This window comes from Pelodiscus sinensis, chromosome 1 (assembly GCF_052426305.1).
Source record: "Pelodiscus sinensis isolate ZL-2025 chromosome 1, ASM5242630v1, whole genome shotgun sequence".
Lineage (NCBI taxonomy): Eukaryota > Metazoa > Chordata > Testudines > Trionychidae > Pelodiscus > Pelodiscus sinensis.
Window position 1 is genome coordinate 154,593,258 of NC_143052.1, and position 24,940 is coordinate 154,618,197.

Genomic DNA, 24,940 nt, shown 5'->3' on the forward strand with positions numbered 1-24,940 from the left:
AATGATGAAAAGAGCTTAACAAACAGCAAACTAAAGCCCTAGCTGTGGTGCCTAAAACTGTGGGCTGCTGAGAGTCTCTGAGGCAATCAAAATCCACCAGGAAGCACAGGACACGCTGAGTTTTCATAGGAGCTTTGTCACAACTGGTGTCAGGGGTGGGATCGGTGTGCAGCGTGATGGAAAGAAAAAAAAACCTCACCAAAAAGGAAAAAAAAAGTGGCGTTGGGTTTGGGGTTTTGTGACCCTCACAAGATGAATCAGAGAGGTGTCTGTCTTAATATGGCCTTGCTTGGTCGATCTGAATAAAGATAATGGAGCTAATGTAAATTTCTTAGTTTCCTGCTTGCTTTCAGTAAATTTTCAACTTGTTTTATAATCCTGCTCCTCCCATAGAAGTACACTTGTTTGGTATATTTGTAGGAACCAAGGCCCAAATTTTAAAAAGTATTTGGATACCCAATCCAATTTGGTGCTTAACTCCTACTAAACCCGGTGGGAGTTAGGCACCAAAGTACCTTTAAAAATCTGTCCCTTAGTGAAAAGTAACTGATATAAAGTATTTGAAACTGTATTCAAAAAAGAGATTTTGTATGCACCAGAATAGATGCGTTCATTTAACTATGAAACAAAGAAGAACATTATTTTCAGAATGTTAAAATTTCTTGTGAATTTCCTAACAGCAAGATGTGTAATTCCCCTTTGGCTTGGAAAGCACTATGTTTCTGGGGGAACATTTTGCAGTGTTTTATACCATTGTATGTTTAGACAAATTGAGACAGCTACCGAACATATCATTTGGTCCAACTAACATCTCTTACGTCCCCTTAAGGCAACGTCAGACAGAAAAGGGTGTGTCAGCTAGTGAAACACTTCACTAACATGCGAAGGATAACCAGTTTACAACGTTTTTAAGGCACATGATAAGAACATAAGTCTAAACATTGAACACCCACACAATGGCAGTTTGAGGGAGCTGGTTGGTAAGAGCTCCTATTGTTTGCTCATAGTTAAGCCTCTCCCCCATGCTGTTAATTCAGTGCACCCAGTCTTTGGGATGGCGCAGGACTTCTAGGATTTCAGCTTCTCTGGAATTCTCTGGTGGCGTGTGCATGTATTCCCACCTGTGCACAACAAAGAGAGAATATGGCTATTAGAGGCAGGTCGGCTGGCTGGCTGGCCACCACTCTCCCAAAGCTATGTTCTCATTGGATTTGAATGTCTGGGCTTTATTGTGAATGTGAAGAAAACAATTACAGATATTCCAAGCAGCAGACAGGATTTAGCCTTTTCCATTTTCTTTCTTTTACTAGCAATTACTTTACTTGTCATATTATGAAGAGAAACAATGTCCAAATACTTCAACACATAAAACCAGCCCATTGCAACAATGTGCTGGTATTGCAACAATAGGACTGGGCCGTGAGAGTGATATTTCGGCTATGTTTACACTGCAGCTCTTTTCTGGGATACCCAGAAAAATTTTTCGGAAAAGCAGATGCTTTTTTTTTGCCATCCCTGTAAACCTTGTTGTACGAGAAAGAAGGGATGTGCTGAAAGAGGAGGTTTTTTCAAAATCTGGTGCCATGTAGATGCGCCAAATTTTGGAAAAGCCTCTTCCAAAAGAAAAGCGGGAAAAGGCAAATTGACGTTCGCAATTTGCATATCTTTTTCCAACTTTTCTTTGTAGTGTGGACACAACCATGGTCTGCAGGTATGAGTCAGGTACATTTCCTGCTGCCACTACCTGGTCAAGGCTGAACAGCAGGAAAGGAAACAGTGTTGTAGCATCTGAGCAACATGTAACTATTCCCTTACCTGGCAGTCAGTGGCAGAGACATAAGAATGCTTTCAATCCTGGATCCTGGTGTTGCAAGGCCAAACTTTGTGCCTCTGTCATAAACAAGATTGAACTCCACGTACCTGTGGAGGAATAACACAGACACAAAGAGTTAGCTGAAAAATAAATTTACCATCACGTAAGTTGAGGTCTGCAGGTAGCAGAAAGCTTCAAGCAATAGACAAGTTTCAGAAGGGGAGCCAAATTAGTCTGTTTCAGCAAATATAGCAAGGAGTCCTGTGGCACCTTAAAAATGAAACAAATGTATTTGGGCATAAGGTTTTGTGGGCAAAACTGCATTTGTCAGATGCACAAAGCGGAAACTTCAATTTGGAGGGTATGTGTACGCATACGAAGATGGGTATAGTAGATTCCTGTGCGGTAGGGATGTAAAAAGGGTGTTTAAAAATGTAACTGAAAAATCCTAGTGGTTACACATGCTGCAGGCTCAGCAGTATAAAGATTACTGAAGCTTTATACTGCAGCACCCGCAATGAAGCCTCCCCAGGAGTGGAGCTGGCAAGGGGTGTGGGGCTGGCAAGGGGTGTGGTCTGCAGCTAGCTCCCTGGGAGTGGGTCTGGTGCCCCTGCTGGTCCCACTCCCAGGGAACCAGTGTGTAACCTGGGGCGGGGGTGCAGGTGTGCCCACCACAGACAGGGACTGCTCTGGCCCATCAGCTGGAGCAGTGCCTGCCTGTGGTGGACCCTGAGGGGCTGCAACAGCCCCCCTGCCCACAGTGGGAGGGGAGCTGCTCCAGTCCCTATCGGTTAGCTAGTTAACCATTTACGTTCCTACTGTGCGGAGGGCTCATGTTAAGGAAGTCAGTTCAATCAAAGTGGATATGGTTGAATTGACCTCATTAGCATTGGTCCTCTGCACAATAATGTAACACGCCCATCTCTGTGCATATAGCTATATCTCCCAAACTGAAGTTTCCACTTTGTGCATCAGACAAAGCAGGTACCAGCCCACAAAAGCTTATGCCTAAACGACAGTCAGCTTTTCTTCAGTCTCCTTGACCCCAAAGACACTTGAACAAATAGCACCAGTTTGGACCAGTTGTCCCACCCCAGCTTATGTGCAGGAATGAATAGACAGCCTTGTCCCCCAAGAACAACAACAGGAAGTGAAGACCTGTCTCTGCATACACCTGCATTGCACAAGAATAGGAGGCTTCCAAACAAATAAAATGAATCCACTGTTGACTAAATGTGAACGTCTATTCCATTCTTGGGCAACTATTTGAGAGAACATTGGAAATGCAATATGCTGCCTGGCTAAACTCTCAATGGAAACTTTTCACGGTTGCAATCTGCAGCCATATTTACCTCTTAAATAAAAAACACAATGAAAGCAGCAAGATCTTTAGCAAATCTCCAGATAAGGTTTTCTAATGAAATAGCTACTTAATGAATTTACAGCCATCATGTTCTGGGCAACTTCTCTGTCCAAAGGGCCCAAATGCCCTAACAACGCTGATCTTTCCAGCATGCAAGGAGAATATCCCACTAAACTTCCTTTTGACTACTGTAAAGGTCTGTGGTACCCCTGCTCTCTAGCTAATAGGACAGAGTAAACAGTCTCCCTCTAAGAAAGGCCCACAGGTACCAGCACTTACACAAGGATGTATAGGACAGAATCCGCTTCAGGGATTATAAAGTGCCATGCATCCCAGAACAGTGGCACCATGGCAAAGAATAAGGCAGCGGGATTTGGCAAAAGAAAGCAACCCTGTCCAGTAAAACCTGTCTTCCAACATCCCTTCCTTCCATCCCTTATTGCCAAAATTTGTCTGACCTCTGTTCAGACTATGCTGAGTCAGTCCTGCCAGAGCTGCTGAGCTAAAACCCCTACTCAGAATTCCAGACACGGACACAAGGGCGGCTCTAGATACATCTCTGTAGCTTTCACTTTTAAAAGATAAGAACTTCACTTTTCTGAGGTAGCACCTGCTAGTAGGGTAGCCAGATGTCTGGTTTTTGACTGGACAGTCTGTTTTCTCTGGGCCCTGTCTGGTTAAAAAAAAACAAACAAACCCATGTCCGGTATTTTTTGTTTTTCTTTGATGGAAGGCCAGTGGAAGTGAGGTGTGTGAGGAAGTCTTAAAGGCACAGCAACCATTATCTTTTTTTTTTTTTTTTGGTTAACCAAGTTTTTTTCCTGCCATGTTCGGGATTTGGGGTGAAAGCATCTGGCCAGCCTATCTACTAGTGCAAAAATGGATGCAACGCCCTTGTAACCGAGTTAAAAAAGGAAGGGAATTAAGATAAAATTTTAGCAGAAAGCATTCAAGACCTATTACAAACAGCTCAATCCCCAACTAAATGCTGAAGCTCGGAGACGCTTGCTGAAGTACATGGTGTATTCTATAAGCTGGTGGCCAACATGCAAACTGGGGCACCTGAAGCATTGTTCTGGCCCAGCTGTCTTTGTTATTGCTCTTTGCCTCAGCCCCTCAAATGGGAGAACGGGGACCCTGTATGGCATAAAATCAGCCCCTCTGCTTTCACGGTCTTGCTCCAGCATTTATTGCACTGGAAAGAGCCCCTACAATTCAGAAGTGGCTATCTTAACAACCAGACAGGATTAAGGCAGTGACAGGAAGGAGAGTGGCTCCTTATCTTCATGTGGAGGAGTGCGGGGAGATCAAAAGTACTACGCAGTCTAGGAAGGTCTTGTCTGCAACCTAAGGAAGCCCATCTCCCCACAACCCTGTGGCATTTGCCACAACTATTCTAGGAGCCTGATTCTGCAATGATCAGCTCATTTGAGTGGTCCCATTAAAGTAGGTGGGTTGCTCAGGTGAGTAATGGCTATGGGACAGAGTCCTGAACTCAGATGCAATCATTCTTTTCTATGACAACTTCAATATTATTTTACTGGTTCACTTGCTTTCTTTGAAGAATGGGAAGGCACCAGACAATAAGAAATATCAATACAAGATTTGAGTAGAAATGGAGTAAAAGCAGCAGCTATTATGTGGAAGGAAGCACCACAGTAATTAATAAGATTGAAGCCGAACTATACTGGGGATTCTCAGCTGATTTTCAAATTTCTTATGCTACAGGGAATTTTTAAGTGGAGAAAAATACCTTTCTCTGGCAAAACTCTTTAAGGCCTTGTTTACACGGGCATGTTTTGTACCAAAACCTACCTTTTGGTGACAAAACAGTGAGAGTGTTCACACGGCAGTGCAAATTTTGTTGGGAAAAACACGCAGTTTTGGCGACAAAAAACTTCCACCCGTGTGAGAGACTTTTGTTTTTTCCCCCCTCTCTTTATTGTTGACAAAGAGCTGGTGTGGACTTTGCTGTTTGTTGAGAGACATGGCTTCCGCCAGTATCCCACAATGCATGTGCCCTGATGGCTGTGGTCAGGGCCGGCCTGAGCCCTTTTGGCGCCCTGGGCCCGGGTGCGCGGTGCTGCCCCCGGCGCAGGGCGCAAATGCTGGCCCGCCCATGAAGTGCAGACCCGCCCTCCCATGGCACGCAGGCCCCTCCCCCCAGGGCGCTCGGCGCATACACACGCCGGCCATGGCCTCTGGCGTGTAGCCCGGGACCCGACCCCGGGGCGCTCGGCACATGCGCTGCCCAGCCTGGCCTGGCCAGCGCTGCTGGCGCACATGCCGGGCCATGCAGGGCCCCACAGCCGTGGGGGGAAGGGCGCTGCTGGCTGGCACCGCGGGGCCGGCACTGCAGGAGCCAGGCATGTGGCTCCTGATGGCAGCTGTAAGGGACGCAGCGCGCCCCTTACAGCTGCCATCAGGCGCCCCTCATCAGTTGGTGCCCTGGGCAGCTGCCCGGCTTGCCCATGCATCCGTCTGGCCCTGGCTGCGCTCAGTGTTTTGTGATCTCTACTACCCTGCAGGCATGCACCCCTGCCATTTCAAAGCTCCAGGAAGTAACTGACAGCTGAGTGAGCTACTCCCTTTTGGGAACAAACAAAGAGCAAAGCATTGGAATGCCCCTTCCTGTTCTGCTCTGCTAGAAACACAACAGCAGGCAGGGCTGGAGAGACTGCTGTATTACTTTGACATTCCTCAGCACAGAGAGCTCACAGAGCAGCTCCGCCTTCCCACAGCACTGCACTGTGGGATGTTTATTCACATTGCTTTGCTGTGTCTATCAACCGGGTGCTAGTAATGTGGCCACGAAATGTTGACAATGGGAAGCAGAAAAACTGTTTTTTGACCCGTTTTCACTTTTGGCAGTTTTTGCATGTGAACAGCACTTTTGTCACCAACCTTCCCAGTGTAGACGTAACTGAAATTTCACTACAATAAAGATGGGCATCCTCTAAAAAAAGAGAGAAATTAAAAAGCAAAGTTCTCCATAAAGCACTTTATTGCTTTTAAGAAACACAGGAACTGGAGACCCTCATTTTTCCTAGTCTGTATTTTTTGCCATTATGTCCACATTCACTTTATTACAGAACACTAAAATACAAGCATTGTGCCAGTTTCCCCAAGCTTAAAAATTCATGCTCTACTAATGAGTGTCATTATCAGTGCTCAAGACTGAGTTCCAAGGTTTTCAGAATATACAGAAGAAACTTTCTTATGGTACAAAAAAAATATTATTCACTACAAAGAGTTTAATTTGTACTGGAAAGAGGAGCATAGGATCCTACTTCTAAAATGGAGCCATCCTGAACACCTTTAAAAAGTTGGTACCAACTCACATAGGGCTTTCAGGGTCTATTTATAACTTTGTGACTCTTCAAGGATTCAATGTGGGAATGTTACAGAAGAATTCTCAGAAGCCTCGCCAAACACATACAAGTTTCCTGTGCATCGTGATAGAGAGAATCCAATCTCACTTCTCTTCCAACTCCACTGGGAGACATTTTGTTCCTGCATTACTTACCTCCCTCTACGAAGCTGCTGCCATAACTTTTCCTCTGGGGTGAAAGCATCACGGGAGTGTTTCTTCACAATGGGAATGTAGCAAGGCACAATGGCTTTGGCACAGCTCTGCACAAACTGAAACACTTCTTCTTTTGAGGGAGAGTCCAGATCATCGAAGAATATGCCCCCGATCCCTCTTCGCTCTCCTCGGTGCTTGATGTAAAAGTAATCATCGCACCTGGAAGAAGAAGCAACCAGACATCAATGCTAGCACACTAAGTTCAGAGTAGAACACAAAACAGACACTAGGCATGATTCATTTAAACCATTGCTCTGGGATGGGGATGAGGGATTCAGTATGGCGGCTTTTGCAGGGAGGAAGGACTATCCCAGCCCTCTCTCACCACAGCAACCTGGGGCTAGGTGAAATGTGCCTCTCACTCCCAGGATGAGTGTTCCTTGAAACCACCACCCTGAGCTCTCCCCAGGTGAATGCCATATCCCCTAGGCCACTCCACAACCCACCCCACCTCCCTACTTTTGGAGGGTCTCTTATCCTGCTTTCCTAATGTGGAAGTAAGCTCCATCCCTGGGGCAGCGGTGCAGGTGAAAGGCCAAACCTACAATGTACTGAATGCTTTCTTCACCCAGTGACTTAAATGCACCAAGTAGAACGAGGCTCTACATTAGATACCATTAAAGGTCAGATTATACTCTTGGATAAAAGATACATGACACTGTTTATCTTGAAAAAAGATCAGCTACAGCACATGTACACACAAGCCCAACAGCAGATTTGGAAATGCATGGCTCTGTATGCTAACTATAGTCTGGAAGGGAATAACTCCACACCTTTCACTTACCAAGGAAACTGAGGAAAAGCCTTACCAAGGTAGAATCTGACAGAGCACTGCAGCCCTTGCTCCCAAAGCAACATAACTTTTGTAGAATTTTGCACACAAGTTTTTGCCATTTCACATTTTCCCTTAAAACATTTTCTCCTTTGTAATGTTGTCGAAATGTCATGTTTTTGCATCAAATCAAGTGCACCACATGGTTTTATGAGGAAAGCACATTCCACTCAAAAAGAAGGGCTTCTTTAACCAGGCTTTTTAAAACCATTTGAAAGATGCACAAACTTTAGCAACATTTGTCCAATAACATAGGCCCATTTTCAAGTTTGCAACAGACTGAGAAAAGCCTTGGTATCAGAGTAGCTGTGCATTTTGAGACAAAAAAAGAACAATGCACCCCCGCTCCTTTTGGGGGCGATTTCTCAGAGATTCATCCAGTCTCTCGCTCTCTTTAATGGAATCTGATAAGATCTGTCTACAATGGCTGCTCTCAAGTAATAATAATAAAAAAGTGGAACCATACACACACTGAGATGGAGCAATTACTATACATTGAAAAGACGTCTCTCTTTTGTGGGGAGAGTCAGCTTTTTATTCTAAGATAAGTGGAAGACGAAACTTAGAGAGACAGAGCAGTAGGTCAGTGTGTGAAACTCAGCAGAGGAGCGCAGAGTACAAGCTTGATGAGAAACTTTCAAGTTAGGACAGAAATCAGCACAGTCAGTTTAAGTGTGTGCAAGCTTTTCCATTTGAGAAAGCTGGGCTCAGGGACAGTATGCATGGCCACAGACAGCTGCTTCTTACATCCAATACTGGCACTGGGCTGACTGCATAGGAAGCAAGTGATTCATTTCCCCTCCTCATACGAGAGAAAAGAGTCTATTCCTCCCTAAGTAAGGAACAAGGAAGTTCACGCTATTCCACTAAATTCTCTGCTCCTGTCTGCACACATATACACGACTTCTCATGGTTGTGCAACCTTGCTTGTAGTTATCAAGAATTTTAAGCAGACACACCCCCATACCACTGGCTGACCTTGCTTTAAGAGTTTTCCCATCTAGTAAAGCAGAGGTGGGGAACCTAAGGCCCAGGGACTGGATGCAGCCCCTAGCCTGCCTGGATTTAGCCCCTGATGCTCAGTGCCCCCCCCCCCAGCATTGGGGAGCCCGTGCCCGCGGTGGGGCTGGAGCACACAATCTATTAGTCTGGGTCCCACTAGGCTCTGGTTTGTAAGGGAAATGTGGGGAGTGTCTTTCCCCTTCCCAGTCAGGAGGCACGTCAGTGAAGATTTGTTTTTGGGTTTTGTTGCTTCTCACTTATGTGCGACGCCCGACTGATTTTTCTGTGGGTCAGCGGCCCCCGACCCAATAAAGGTTCCTCACCCCTGTAACTCTAACACTCTGCCCAGAGAGAGGCACTTGGATCTAGCCTATTTCATAAGAGACTCCTTGAAGACTAGAACTTTGCATTTTCATTAAGTAGTGTATCCCAGAGATAACAGCTAAAATGAACTCTCCCGTTCCCACCCTGCACACACCACCCACTTTATCTCTCAGACAAAAGGCCAGCAGCTTACAGAAAGAAGTTACCCTTCCTCTGGAGACCATAAGTTGTGACATTGTTCAACTGAAGGCATTGTTCAATAAATAAAGCTAGTGGCAATTTCAGCCATGTATAACTTACAAAAACATTCCCAATTGTAACCGAGTGCAAGTGTGTTTTTTAGAGTTATATCACCTAAATCTTTGACAACTACATGTGTCAGACAATGTGCCATATTGCACAGTACTATTTATTAAGAGACAGGTTGGCAACAAGTAACATTATGAAAAAAGAATAGTTAAAAACCATGTTTAGTGCAAACAGCCTATAGCCTAGTAGAAAACTCTTTTTAAATGAAGATTCCACTGAAAAGCTGCAAGCAAATGAGCTTGTAATTCTACTTTCCTATCAGAGAATCTCATAGCTCTTTTCAGGGTGTAACAAACTAATTCTTCCCATCTATCTTACAGGGACATTTATTATTTTCCTTCATTTTACCCATGGAGAAAGAGACACACATAGGTACTTGACCACAGGCCCGGCCGAAGAGCGTGTGGGGCCCAAGGTAACCTTGCCCAAGCTGACAGGAGATCTATGGCAGGGACAGGGGATATGAGAGCAAATAGGCTACTTTTTATTTAGATGTATAAATATTGATTTAGGGAGCCCAATTTGAGAGACAGATTTGAAAAAATGTTCTTCTATATGAACAATTAACATCTTCTCCAAGCATTTTACATAGATATCTTACCAAATTTTACCCAGATCCATACTAACTGCTCCAGCTGAGGTTCAAGGGGAGCAGCTCATACATATCAGAGGGCAGAACATGGCTCTGATAAACCAAATATCTTTCTCAGCAGACACTTATCTACGACTCTCAATAGCTTCATGAGGTGAATTAAATCAACAATATTAGCACCTCCTTCTTCCCACAAACAAAAAAACTGAAACAAGCCCAAGGTATTTGAATCTGCCCACACATACCACTTCTTATACTTGGGATACAGTTCTGGGTTATGCTGATCACAAGCTTCCTTCAGAGTTTTGTGAAAATGAACAGCATCCTCTTCATTCAAGTAAGTTGGAGTCAGATCCGTTCCACCACCAAACCACCACTGTTTAGTCCCTACAGGAGACAGGCACGCAACAACTGTTTTATTTCCAAATACAAGTCACATACAATGGTAGGTGTCAGATACAAACACTTTCAAACATTACATTCAAAAGTGCTCAAAAGGCGCAAATGCTTAGTTTAAACTAGTACAGTATTATAGGGGTAAAACTGACTCAGGAATCCAGCAACTTATTAAATAAACCTCCAAGCAAGAAAGTTTGTATAGTATTATGTCAGTTGTCCTGGCTATTTCTTGGTATCAGAGCACAAGCTTAGTCCTTTGTAGTTACTCCCCTGAATGGGCTTACAAAAAAATGTCTATCAGGTTTGTAATGACAGTTAGGAGCCATATACAGCATATTAGTATAAATTAGCTCTGCAGAAGGAAGATAGCAGGGAAGCCTCTTCCTCTAAAACGTTGTTTTGCAAATTTTGGTCCATGGGTGGTTGGTCACATGTTATTGACTCCTTGTGTTCTATTACTAAATGTCATTAAAATAAATTAAAAGTCACCACAGTTCTTTCCTAATATTGTTCTTCCACAGTGTAGTTGTAACAAGGAAGTTATGGGACAATGAATGGAGATGAGGCGAAGTAGGTGGCATGATAGTGAAGAGAGGTGGTATCCATAGGGTCTGCTGTGACTGGATATTTCAGTGTCAGATTTATGCACAAACTAAGATAGATACACTTTAGGGCCTCAGATTATGAGGGACCCCTAAATAAAAAAAACACACTAGTTTTTAGATGAATCCTACCTGTATACAGGTATGTATGCAAATTAAAAACTTTATTATTTATATTTCCATTGTCCTTTCCGTTAGAATGATACACCTTTTTTTGGTAATGTGATGGGGCCTCTTAAACTTGACATAGTTTACGGCCTGAGCATGTATTAATCTGGCCCTGTTTGGAGTGCACAGTCGCATTTCAACTAGGGATGTTAAAATGTGTTTATTTATGTAATCATGTAACCACTGAAAATTCCAGCAGTTAGACGCGGGGGAGGGAAGAGAGTGCAGGTGGCTCCCACCTGTCGCCCTGCACTGCTGCATGTAACCGTGCACGTTAACCAATGAGCCTGGGTTAATCCGTAAACTGTTAAAATGTTAACATTTTCACATCCCTAACTTCAAGATTTTTAATCCCCATCATTCTTAAACACAGAGAAGGACAAAATCAGTCTGGTTTGCAATCACCAGTCACAGAAAAGTTTCTAGGAGTTTATTGGCATGTGTCAAATATTTATGTTATTGTAGCTTATTGTGACACAACGGTAACATGTACATTACATAACCACATTAGTCAGAAACAAGTTTAGCACTAATTTTACAGCTGCATAAATAAGTGGTTAAGCTATGTCAAGGTTAAGTGACTTACTCAATGCTACCTAACAAATTTGTGGCATAAGTGGGAACAGAATTTGAATTGTTTGTAATCCTGTGCTTTACCCACTAAATCACATTCCATTCTTATAGTTTGTCTCCACATTTGCACACGCCACAAAAATCATTATAAATCTTACCATCAGCTTCCTCAATTTCAAAGTATCTGTAGTTGAAGTGTATAGTTGGAACATGAGGATTTTTTGGATGGATAACGGAGCTTACACCCATGGCACAAAAAGGCAATTTACCTAAATAGCAACACATACATAAAAAGTGTAGTTAAGAAGAGGAACAACTTTACATGCAGCACCTTTTATCCTGACGACTTCCAAACTATGACTCCAGTCCTGTGACTGGCTCTGCATGGAGTCTCATTGAAGTCACCATGTCTACTAAACATCTCTGACCATAGGGGCTAGCTGAAGAATTGGACTCTAATTTAGTGAATGCTGAAAAAGAGTGCATGAGCAATTTCCCCCTCCAAAAAAAAACAGCGACATTTGGAATTTGAGAAATTCAAAGCAAGTTTAAGTTATCACCAGTGAGCTGTCACTTGACAGCATATTTATGGTCAGGAAAAAAAAAAAAAGACTCCAAATGGCACAATGTAAGCAAATCCCTTGCATACTTGCTCCAGCCAACCACGTGTCCTCCAAGTTATGCTGTCTTACTGTAGTGACTAAGACCTGATCTACACTAAGGGTACGTCTAGATGACGGCGCTATTTCGGGCTACTTCTGGTATCTTGAAATAGCATTTGCCGTGTCTTGACAGTGATTCCGTTATTTTGAAATAGCTTTCGAAAAAACGGGCGAACTATTCTGACGTCCTGGTAACCCTTGTTCCATGAGGATTAAGGGACATTTTGGAATAGTGCTCTATTTTGAAATACACTCACCGTAAGATACGCAATTTGCGTAACTCAAATTGCACTGCTTATTTTGAGCTACAGGTGCAGCGTGCATACATCCTAAGAGTTAGGTTGAATTTAACACAATAGGTCAATTTTCTAAGTATTACTAGTACTGTAGGGGATCAGGAGAAACTGGGTTTTTGTATTCTTCCTTTTGTTTCAGCAAGTTCAACAACTCAGTAAGTTCTAATTTATTTGAGAGAGGGAAAGAGTTTCCTTTAGTTATACAAAAGAAAAACAGAAACCTAAATTGTACTTTTATAATGGGGTTGTATGCAGTGTAACAGAATAAAATATTTATTCATGAACAAATGAGATGAAGGTGGAATATGCAATAGTGTAGCATTTTTACTGGATCCTGTTTTGACTTGAACTACACTTTAGAGACAAAAGTTTAAAAAATATCTTCTGGCAAACATAACGTGTCATCATATCAATGAGTCCATTTGACGTTAGAGTTGTAACAGTCCACATACCCTTTCATCTTTAATTTGGATTTTGTAAGTGCTCATACAAATTTGACTGTACTACTGTTGCTCTGTCTTGATGAGAAAAAGACAGAAGATGAAACTTATTTTGATATTCAAATCTTTGGAGATTTGAAAGTGTCTTTGGTGGGTGTTCATGCCTAGAAACTCTCATGGTATAGGAAGAGCTATAAAGCACTGAGAAGAGAAATAATGTCATTCTGAAATGTGGCCTTCTTCAAGATCTATTTCAAGATCTAATATGATTAGGCAGTTTATAAAAAAAAACGATAGGAGAAGCCTAGACTTATTTGTCTCCAATACAATAATTCAATAACATTGTAGACTCAATGAGGTTTTAAATAGCATGTTTTACCATTTTTTGCCTTCAGACTTTTCCCTCTGCTTCTCATCTGTTGTGCTGCTTCCTCAGAAAGATGCCCAAAAACCACAGAAACATTGACACCTGCCTTCTCAAAGATGTGGCCATCCTGGAGCACACAACTAATACCACCACCACCTGTTAAACACAAAAGAAAGGAAAGTTTTGGTCTCAGAAACATCTTATCCTGCCAATTCTGTAACACTGACTAGTAGCGCACAGGTGACCATTTGATCTTCAAGAGCTATCTTGACTCCTTTGTTATCCCAAATAACTACAAATGATATTGATCATAAAATTATTTAGGTTTTTTACAAATTTGCTTACGTTATTTTACAATCACCTCGTGAACCAGTGACTTTTATAGGCTTACTATAGATTGTCTGAAGTTTCTAGAGAGCCCAATAACTCTGTCAGTGGAAACACAGACAATGCTGGAGTTGTTAGAACCTGGCTAGAAATGGAACTATAACCCAAAGTCCCTTGTAATTGCAAGTAGAAACAGATAGACATATTTTGACTTCAGATGTGCAGCATTTTTCTCCATAAAAAACTCTTCCGATGGCCCACATTGAATAAATGGCCTGCTTAAGTACTATTGGTACTGTATTCTCTTCTGAATTTGAATTTGTTTTAAGGATTTCACTTCTCCAAAATGAAAGCTCTGATCACCAAGATACAAAAGCAAAAAACAAAGACTGTAATTAATACCACTTCATTCTCAGTCTGCATTGGTCACTCATTAAGGAACACATTTTATCAAAATATTTTCAAATACGATTGCTCCAAATCATTTAGAATCCTTGAAAAAAAAAATCCATTCTCACTCTCCCACTTGTAAGTGGTAATAGTGAAATATTTTCTGGCAAGAACATAATTTAGTTTCATGTAAAGCTCTTTCATTTAGCTCTTATAATTGGGAAGGGACTCTGTGAAATGTAAGGAGATAATTCTGGAAGATTACACTTCACTTTCAGACAGCGTCTGTGCTTCTGCAGCAATCCGTAACTGTCCTATGCAGCAATAGTGTTTGAGCAAGGCTCCAGTCAACTTCTTTGCTGCTATTCAGGACCCTGAATGCAATAACAGAACTATCACAAGCCATGTCAATTTCACATTGCTGCTTGAAAAAGCAATGAGCAGCCTTATATGTAAACAGTGGAGTTGTTCAGGAGAAAGGAAGATTAAAAAAGAAACCTTTCCTCCTACTCCCTCTCTCACATGCCAGCAGTCAGGATGCTATTGATGCAGGGTTGGATGGGGGAAAGGGAAAACAACTTCTTGCAGTAAAAGGAAGAGAGATCTTCCAATTTATCATACACCTACTAATCAAAGGCAAATAAGAGGCAGAGTGCCTAAGCAGAGTACACTAAAAGCATCCTGGTAGAAATCCCACAAACCTTCTTTTCCCCAGGGCTAGGGATAGAGTCAAGCTTCTCACCAATATGTTTGTTTTGGATTCATGGGTAGGACCTAACTTTTTTTTTTGAAGGGGGACATAGAAGATGTTTTTCCCTGCCTAATGTGGGTCTGGGGAATTTTTCAAGCCTTGACCATTTACATCTTCCCTTTTAGAAACTGTCTGTGATTCTGAGTAATGCACAGAATTTCTGTCTTGGAGAGTGGAGACAGAAATGTGTATCATATCTGCAAAAAAGGTATAATTGCGAGACAGAATCTGTCCACAAATCAAACAGCTCTACCCATGTTTGGCAACAACTGATTAATATTTTGCAAGAGTTGCTCAACTGCTTCTTGGTTTAACACAACAAATGTTATTGTATATTAGAGGGTAAGTGATTGTGTAATTGTTGGAGACACAAAGACTTGTTCCAAGGAATTCCTTATTTATTTTCAAAGTGCCCCAGATCTCTGATATCAGAAAGGGAAGAGGCAAGAGAAAAGGATTCTAAATTAGAGGAACAAGATTAATCAGATACAAAATTATCCTCCACGCGGCCATGCTTCCTTTTGGCACCCCTCTTCTTCTCTGACCAGGCACAGACATCAAATGATTAACACACACAGGCTCTTCTTTCCACCCCATTTGTGACAAGCTGGGAAAGTGTGCAGGAGAGAAAAGTTAGTGGTAGGTACGATCTAGCCAGGGTCAGGCTTCACCGTGGGTTTGAGGTCTGGTCGGTCGCCCATCTGTCAACTTGCTATTACACCAGCAACCATTGCCCATGCAGCCAGGTGCACAGACACACCCTCCTGGCCACTGCCCCCTATGCATGCACCTCACCCCCGGCCCCAGCTTGTACACACGGGTGCGCGCAACGGCGCTCCAACTCCGCACCCCGCCACCCTCTGCCCCGCTCGCTGTCACCTTCTTTCCTCTCCCACCGGTCCACGGTGAAGGAGGCGCCGCGATCCACCTGGGCCAGGGCCCTGCACACCTGGCTCTGGGTCTCCATGATCAGCATCTCCATGAGGCTCCGCATCTCCTGGCGCCGGCTCCGCAGCTCCCGCAGCCCGCTCACCGGCGGGGCCATGAAATCCCTGCAGCGCCGGGACAGCTCGTCCCCTTCCTCCTCCTCCTCCGGCCTCCGCGACACCATCTCCGCCCGCCGCACCAGCCCCAGCCCGGCCAGCGCCGCCGCGGCCCCGGCCAGCCCGGCCAGCAGCGAGCGCCACCCCGGGCCGCCGCCAGCCCCGGCTCCAGCCCCGCCGCCGGAGGAGGAGCTGAGCCCCCTGCGGGAGGTGGCCCGGGCGCAGCATGAGCGCAACGCGCCCCGGGCGCCCGCAGCCCCGCGCAGCAGCAGCAGCAGCGGCGGAGACATGACAGCTGCAGCAGCGCCTCGCGCCAGCCCGAGCCAGCGCCAGCCCAAGGCCCGGCCAGCGAGGCATGCCGGGAAATGTAGTTCCCGCGCCGGCCGGCCCAGCGGCTCCACAGAGCCCAGCTGCAGAGAACGAGGCCGGGCGGGGCTGCCGCGGGGAGCGCGTGCTGAGACTTCGCGCTCGCGCCCGGCATGGGTGGGGGCGCGGGGCGATGTCGGGAATCCCCCCATCGGGTAGCGCTGCCCGGCCACCCTCATTGCTCCGGGTCGGCTGCAAGGGGCGCCGAGCGTTCGTCCCCTTAGCGCGCCCCCGCTTAAAACCCGCCCTTGCCTCAGCGAACGCTGTTGGAAGCCTGCAGCCAGCTGGGAAAGTGCGCGGGTGCGCCCAGCTCGTGTAATGTTGAAAGCTGCTACCTATGAGATTGTGCTTGCGGCTTTCAACATGACACCCGCAAGGCCCCACTGCAAGAGCTGCCAGGGCCCGGGTTGAACTAGGACAGCACCTGCAAGAAACGTGACCTTACTTTCACTGCTGCCCAGCGGGGCTTCATAGCGTTGCTTTCAAACAGGCCAGCCAAGAAGGTAGCGTTTGCAACTTGGAGTGCTGCCACACCCCCTGGCTTATACCTGATGGAAACCACTTCAGGGGTTACTGTTGGGCTCAATGGCTCTGAGCTCCCTTCTGACCACCCATGCCAACTTCCTCTCTAGCCTTCCTCTGCCCTCACTCCAGTCCTTCCCCAAGCCCTTGCCCTGCCTTTTCCCATCCCTTTTCCACCCCTGGCCTCAGCCCCAACCCACATGGTAGCAATGTTGTTAAGCCCAGGTAGTAATTTTAATAATAATTAGCATCTTGTATAAGGATGTTAAATTTCTATTAATCAGCCAATCGAGTAGTTGATGGAATTTCCATCAACTACTCAATTAGTCGATAAGGGGGGCACTTGCTATCCCTGCTGCCTCTCTCCCTTTGAAATGTACAAAGGGAGAGAGGCGATGGGAACCCGTGCCTGCAGGAATCGAAGTAGTCCCCACTGACCAGTTCCCCTCTGCACCTCTTCCTCCATACATACAAGACCTGCAGGGAGAGAAGCAGCAGTCAGGACCAGCATGAGTGGGACTGTTTCAATCCCTGCTGCCCTCGGCCTTCTCCGCCCCCTGCAGAGATGGTGCTGGGAGGAACCAGCTTTTAAACTGGATCCCCCAAGCAGCTGCTCCTGCTCTCTTCCCCACCTCCAGCTTGCTGCCTCTAGGGAAGCAACTAGTTGAGTTCCTATTTGACTACCAGATAAACATTTGCTTTTTGGGTAGTCAGCTAGTTGCTTACATCCCTAATCTTGTGCCTTCCATCTGAACTCCTAAAGGTGCTTTGCAAAGGAGGGAAATCTAAGGCAGAGTTGAGTGACTTGACAGAGCAGCTCTGTGTCAGAACCAGGAATAGAATGTAGGCAGACAGGAGACAGGCTTGGAGTCCAGAGACCTATCTTTGGCTGGTGCTGCTGTCAGCTTCCTGTGTGACCAGAAGCAAATCACTCTTTCCTTTTTCTTTCTCCTGCCTTTGATCTGTTTTATCTGTTTAGCTTGTAGGTCTTGGGGAAATGACTGTTTCTTACTATCCATATGCACAGAACCCAGCACAATCATGCCCAATGTGTACCACAATAATAATTTTTAATATACAGCATATCTAGCCTATTTTAGCATCTGTCTGTTTGTTACTATGTGGTTGGGGTTCAGAATTCAATATTGTATTGATGATGTAAATAGGGATGTGAACGAGCTGTCGACTAATCAATTAGCCAATAAGCCTAGGCTGATCTGTTAATTTAGTTGACTGCTCCCATTCCCCTGCTGCCTCTGTATCAGGGGAGCAGGAGCCAGTTCTCCCCAGCACCAGCTCTGTAGTGCTGCCTGCCATCCCCCCACCCCGCATTGCTGCCTCTATCAGAGGCAGCAGCACAGGAAGGGGGGGCAGGGGAAGCTGCCACAAAGCAGCCTCTGCCCACAGAGGGCCCAGGCTTGCCACGGGCAGAGGCTGCTTAGTAGTAGCAGCCCCTGTCTGTGAGGGGGTCTGAGCTCCCTGTGGACAGGGGCTGCCGCTGGAGGGTGGGGGAGCAGATGGCACAGTGGAGCTGGTGATGGGGAGAACTGGCTTTTAAGCTGGCTTCCCCGAGCCTATCACAGACAGAGGCTGGTCCTTGGCAGCAGCCCCTATCCATGGGGCTTCCAGCCCCCACGGACAGAGGCTGCTGCTGGAGCAGCCTCTGCCCACGGCGGTACAGAGGCTGCTTTGCAGCAGCCTCCTTTGGTCCCTCCTCTACTCCAGCACCTTCTGTCCATGGGAAGCTCAGACCCCTGCATACAGAGGCTGCTGCCACTGGGGATGTTATCAGTTAATTGAATAGTCGAATGATGACTATTAGCCATTAGTATGAATTCTTAGCAGTTAGTCAATTATTCTACAGTCCCTGTGGGCAGGGCCCCCAGCCAGTGCACTGTGCCCCCCCCCCCAGCCAGTGCACTGTGCCCCCCCCCCACCCTGCGCTGCTGCCGCTCTACCAAAGAGGATTCTTAACAGTTAGTCTACTATTCTTAGTCCCTGGGGCTGGGGCTTTAGCAGAGGCAGCAGCACTGGGAGCCAGTTTAAAAACCAGCTCCCTTGCTGACTAGCTGCCCACCATCCCGCACAGCTGCCTCTGATACAGTACAGGGCAGAATGACTAGTCAACGAATCAATTAACCGATAAGCCTAGGCCACTGTGGACAAGGGCACTGCCATGGGCAGAGGGTGCTTTGGGAAGCCTCCCCTGCTTTGCCTCCCTCACGCTGGGAGAGTGGGGGAGGAGGGCAGGCAGCACCGTGGAGCCAGTGCTGGGGGGAAACTAACTTTTATGTCTCTCCTCAGCACCAACTCCTGCTTGGCCCCCTTGCTGTTTTTGATACAGAGGCAGCAAGGGTGTGTGTGGAAATGCGAGTATCAGAGGCAGCAGCACAGGGTGACAGGCAAAGCTCGTCTGTGAGGGGAGCTGGTTTTAAACTGGCTCCCCTCGCAGGATAAAGAGGCAGCAGCACCAGGTGGCTTCCCAGGAGTGGGACCAGATTGCAGTAGCTACTAGCCCCACCCCAGGGGACTATAGAATATTCAACTAACCACTAAGAATTCATGCGGTTAGTTGACTATTCAGTTAACATCCTTAGATGTAACTGCAAAAAAGGAAAAGAAACATGAGAAAAAGTCTCTCAGCTTTTTTTTGTTTGCTTGTTTTACTCCTCTAAGAAAAAAGCTGGAGAGAGTGATACTGAACTGACCACACATGTTGAGTGAATTTTTGATGATAAAGTTCCACAGGGCCATAAATTTCACTTTTACCTCACCTTCTGTTAATTTACCTTTTGTTTTGCTTTTCTTAATATCAGGAAAGGGTTGAGCTAGGGAACTGAAAGTAATGTACCTTGGCATGCTCCACCAATATCACTGTATATTCTACCTCAGGGGTTCCCAAACTTTTTGACACGGGGACCAGTAAATCCATTCACGAACTTTTGGAGGACCAGTAATGTTCGTTTGCATATTTGCATATTCATTAATCAAATGATGAATATTCAAATAAGTTGTTTCTGGTCCTCCCAAATCTCCCAGTGCCAACTTTAGCAAAGCTTTTGATATGGTCACCCACAATATTCTTGCCAGCAAGTTAAGGAATATGGATTGGATAAATGGGCTGTAAGACAGACAGAAAGCTGGTTAGACCAGGGTTTCCCAAACTTTTTACTTTAATTGGGATCTTTTTTTTTTTACAGTTCTGCTTTTTGCAGCCCAAAAATATAAACACATGAAAAACAAACAGACAATACAAGACATATAACATGTCTGGTATTTTCTCAGTAGGTAAGTTGTATTATTACTAGATGTATCAGTTTGTAGTTTCGAACTGCCTGGTTGGTAAATGTGCTCAGGCTGCATGAGTGTGTCTACCAGCCAGATACCTTGAGTAGTTGCGAACTGTGTGTGTGTGTGTGTGTGTGTATATATATATGGGGGGGGGGGGGGAAGGGAGAAGAGAACAGTAGAATCCCTGTGCTGGACTAACTTGTGCTTTGTGGGTGGGAGAGGAGGGGGAATGGGGTTGGGTCAGTCCCACTCCCTGCAGGCCAATTCATTCCTCCCCCCTGTTGCGCCTCTGGCCAGCCCCACTTCCCCCAATCCCCTTCCGGGCAGCCAGTTCTCCCCCACTTCTACTCCCAATCTCCCTTGGCCAGCCCCACTGCCTGCGTCCAGCCCTCCTTCCAGCAGCCGCTTCTCCCACCCCACCCACATCTTCCCCAGCCAGCTCCCTGACCCCAACCTCACACCCCCCAGCCTGCCCTGATTCCCCCATCCAGTGCTGCTTCCGGTGGCCAGCTCTCCCTTCCTCCTCACCCCAGAATCCCCTGGCACCTGCACGTTCCCTTAGCCCTGCACCCTCCTGGTGCCTCCCTTTGCCCTCTTTTTCCCTAATACCCACCCCCTCACCAGTCTCTGCCCCATTCCCCTCCTGCCCCTCTGTGCCCTCTCACACGATTTGCTCCATCCTGACCTTCCTCATGCCCCCCTTCTTTCAAGCCTTCTCCCAGCAACTCCCCCTCCAGCCCCCAGTACCCTTCCCCTCTCCTCTCCTCTCCCAGCATCAGCCTGTCCCCCCTCCCGCTGACACCTCCCCTCCTGCCCTTTCCCTCATGGTCTGCACTTGGCCCCCATTTGTCTCTCCTGCACCCCTGTCCCTTGGTGCCTCGCCTCCGCCGCACGAGCTGGTTCCCGCCTTCTCCTTCCACGTTGCGGGGCCGGAGTCCGCACTCAGGCCCTGGAGGCCGAACCCGGAGCCAGCCAGGCCCCGCCACGTGCCTCCCATGGGTTTCTAAACCCTGGGCCATGACGTCACGTCACGCCCAGCTGTTCTCCCCGCCCACGTGCAACGCCGCGCATGGGTGGCAGGCGGTGAGGAGGAGCCGCGCGCGGCAGGGAGTCCGTGGCCGAGGGGAACGCTCTGGGGGCGGGAGGACGCGCGAGGAGCCCGCTGCAGGCAGAGCCGGGGAGAGACCCAGCCCCACATAGCTCTGGAGCAGAGCCCGGCTCTTAACGCCCCAGCACTTACGGGTGCAGGGGCGTGGGGCCCGATTCGTAGGGATGTTAAATTTAGATTATTTAACTAATCGATTTCCATTGTCTTTGATTAGTTAATAAGAACACCTCTGCCAGTTCAAAAGTGGAAGCCCCACAGAGAGTGCGGGGGCCAGTGGGAGACTCCTACTGGCCCCATGATCCCTGTGGTGCCTTAGCCTTTGAAATGTACAAGAGCCCTGGCAGGACTTATGTACATTTCAAAAGGAAGCCCTGCAGGGAGAGCAGGGCCAGCGGGGGAGTCCTCCCCTGGCTCCTCACTCCCTGCAGGGTTTCTGCTTTTGAAATGTACATAAGTCCTGCCAGGGCTCTTGTACATTTAAAAAAACAAAACCCAGAATCAGAGCACAACTGGTGTGAGCAGAGACTGCTTCAGTCCCCTCTCCTGCTGTTTCCCGCTGTGCCTCTAACTCCCCTGCCTCCTGCGAGATGGTGCTGAGGGGAGGGGAACTGGCTTTTATGCAGGCTCCCCCCAGCACCAGCTTTTTCTCCCTAGTCTTGCTGTCTCTCTCTAATAGAGGCAGCAAGGAGGGAGAAGGGAGCGATGAGTCACTTACGTTCCTACTGCAAAGAGTCTATTCATATGGATATGGGCTTACAGGATTGATATTATGTATGGGCAATATCATTCTCTATCAGATCTGATGTATTTGAGCATATGTTTGCTTAGCTTATTTACAGGCCTGCTCCTGTTTAAATTAATGAGAATTCTACTACCACTGACTTGAAATGGGAGCAGGATGGAATCTTTCTCTCTGTAAAGTTCAGGCACTGGATAGTTCTAACAAAACAGAAAGTTGGAACAGTGAGGGAATGGGTCAGTCTAGGGCCAAATGCCACACTCATTGTCTTCAACATTTGCCACGTCTAAGGTTTCCATATATTTTAGAGGTTCATAAACAAAACGTCTTATGGCCTTCCCCAGACTACTTTGATGTGCTTCATGCTAAAGGTTGCCTACCCCTGAGCTAAAGTAAAGTACAGCTTGGCCTAGTTAGTGAAATGACAAATCCAGTGAACTGATTAGCTACTTTTTCATCTGCCTTGACATCTGAGTGGGAAGTGATATCAATGATCAGCCAGTACAATGAACTGACTAGCACAAAGACAAAAGTCTTTAGTTAACAAATAAAGCCGCATTTTCCCCCAGGCAAATACGTAAGTGACCATACATCACTGAATAATGGTACTGAGCTAAACTGATCTACAAGAGTTTTGTTTTATCACAAATAAAACAGATTTTGTTACCCGTACATTTAAAAAAAATAAGCTTATTGTTTTCGTCATTAATATGATACATCTATCATTAGATAAAAATACCATGAAAACACACATCTGGGTGGGGGTGGGAATAAGCTATAAGAACTAAATTAACATTTCCCCTCCTCAAACTTCTACTCTTGTCTGGTTTTTTTTCATTGGGTCACTGTACAGAGGTACCAATGGGTAGGCTTCTCACCTCAGGGTCATGGCCAGCCCTAGACAGAATAATGCCCCAGGCAAAGAGCATCTTTGGTGCCCCTTCCCATTTTTAAACTTTTGAATACTTCATTTTTAAAATGCATTTGTCTTTATTTGTTGCTACTTATACTCATTGGCTGTGTCTAGACTGGCAAGTTTTTCCGCAAAATCATCTGCTTCTGCGGAAAAACTTGCCACCTGTCTTCACTGGCCACTTGAATTTCCACAAGAACACTGATGATCTCATGTAAGATCGTCAGTGTTCTTGCGATAATACTGTGCTGCTCCCGTTTGGGCAAAAACCCTCTTGCGCAAATCATTTGCGCAAGAGGGCCAGTGTAGACAGCACAGCACTGTTTTGCGCAAAAAAGCTCCGATGGCTAAAATGGTGATCGGGGCTTTTTTGCGCAAAAGCGCGTCTAGATTGGCATGGACGCTTTTCCGCAAAAAGTGCTTTTGCGGAAAAGCGTCCGTGCCAATCTAGATTCTCTTTTCCGAAAATGCTTTTAACGGAAAACTTTTCCATTAAAAGCATTTCCGGAAAATCATGCTAGTGTAGACGTATCCATTGGCTGTGTCTAGACTGGCCAGTTTTTCCAGAAAATCAGCCACTTTTCCAGAAAAACTTGCCAGCTGTCTACACTGGCCGCTTGAATTTCCGCAAAAGCACTGACGATCTCATGTAAGATTGTCCGTGTTCTTGCGGAAATACTATGCTGCTCCCGTTCGGACAAAAGTCCTTTTGTGCAAAAGGGCCAGTGTAGACAGCTCAGCTTTGTTTTCCTCAAAAAAGCCCCGATCATGAAAATGGCGATCGGGGCTTTTTTGCGGAAAGCGCATCTAGATTGGCACGGACGCTTTTCTGCAAAAAGTGCTTTTGTGGAAAAGCGTCCATGCCAATCTAGACACTCTGTTCCAAAAATGCTTTTAACGGAAAACTTTTCTGTTAAAAGCGTTTCTGGAACATCATGCCAGTCTAGACGTAGCCATTAAGTCATAAAACACAAGTACACTTTCATAATTACACAATAAAATAATGTTTACAATGTCACAGCAGGGCTGTCACTTCACTTCATTTGAATAGCTTGCTGACTCACTGGTTACACCTCCCCCCCTCTATACCCATATGTACAGGGCTGACAGTATTCTAGGAAGTACAAGGAAAATGAAGTTCTCCGAAAGTCTGAAAGGTTCCATAAGATTCTATAAAGGTCCAGAACATTGTAGGAGATGAATGAAAATTGAATCCACATACAGAATACCTTAAATGCTACTGCAAAAAATTTGATTTCCCCTTTTGTTGCTTACAACACAAACAGCACCCTGAGCCAGGTGCCCCTCTAGCCTGGCATCCCAGGTGGTCACTTGCCACTAAATCCAGCCCTAGTCAAGGTTAACTCAATGGAGAATTAGCAGAGCTAGGAGGATAAAGTCCAGAATTGGGCATAAGATTGCTTTAAATGTTTGCACTGTTAAACAGACTCTACCCTCAATTTCTTTACTGTAGAATGCTGTCTGGGGGAGTGTGCAAAGTAGAATAGTCTGCTTGGGGCATGTGTCTTCATCACAATAAAAAAGTTGCTGCTGGCCAATATCAGCCAACTTATAGTCTCAGGGCATGGTCTGTAGTGCTATAAAATGGCAGTGCAGACTGAGTCTGAATGTCTACATTGCCATTTCATAGCCCCACAGCCTGAGTCAGCTGCCACGGACTAACCCTGGCTGTTTTATTGCGGTGTACATTCTTTAGCAGCTGAGACGCTGCTCAAGAGTCAAGCTCTATGTTGAGGGGGAGGAAAAATCTCAGAAACATGCTCTATCTTCTTGCAGTCAGCCATGGAACTTGGTCCTATAGAAGATTGCAGAGAGGAGTCATTAGACAGCAATTCTGAGGCACTGGTGGGATGGTTGAGTGTGCAGTGCCTGGTTCCATTCCAGCATAGTAAAATTGGGTCAGGGGAACAACATTGCAGTCTGTCAGGTCAGCAAGACTGCTGGGCCAAGCCTGCATCGTTGGGCATTAAGCAGCTATCTGAGTGAGACGGTTCTTTAGAATGCTTGGGTACAATTCTGTGTTCGATGGTGACACTGATGCCTGTGGCAGCTCTTGTTTTCTTCTCCTGTTTCCCTTAGTAGCCAGTGCTCCAGATTAGCAGTAGAAGCAGCTGAAAAAACTAAATCCCACAACTAGCGAT

The 24,940-nt window shown here is 46.0% G+C and overlaps 1 protein-coding gene across 2 annotated transcripts; it reads right to left on the reverse strand.

Annotated features, from left to right (window-relative positions):
• Positions 1-891: 891 nt before the first annotated feature.
• CPOX (coproporphyrinogen oxidase) lies at positions 892-16,175 on the reverse strand. Of its 2 annotated transcripts, none has more exons than XM_089772836.1 (7): positions 15,746-16,175; positions 13,341-13,484; positions 11,722-11,832; positions 10,067-10,208; positions 6,703-6,921; positions 1,816-1,920; positions 892-1,121 (listed from the first exon to the last, which is right to left on the reverse strand). In XM_089772836.1, exons 1-7 carry the CDS (start codon positions 16,065-16,067, stop codon positions 1,034-1,036), a joined length of 1,131 nt encoding a protein of 376 aa, XP_089628962.1. In that variant the 5' UTR covers positions 16,068-16,175; the 3' UTR covers positions 892-1,033. The 2 variants fall into 2 exon arrangements, with proteins under 2 accessions (XP_089628962.1, XP_014432797.3); XM_014577311.3 differs by having other exon boundaries at positions 15,676-16,172.
• Between the last annotated feature and the right edge of the window lie 8,765 nt (positions 16,176-24,940).

Excerpts from the sequence above, each read along its gene's own strand:
- CPOX (XM_014577311.3), bottom strand. The coding sequence starts at position 16,129 with ATGTCTCCGCCGCTGCTGCTGCTGCTGCGCGGGGCTGCGGGCGCCCGG. Across the intron at positions 13,485-15,675 it reads CCGGTGGGAGAGGAAAGAAG|GTGGTGGTGGTATTAGTTGT; the intron begins GTGACAGCGAGC and ends TGTGTTTAACAG. Across the intron at positions 10,209-11,721 it reads TGAAATTGAGGAAGCTGATG|GGACTAAACAGTGGTGGTTT; the intron begins GTAAGATTTATA and ends TGTCTCCTGTAG.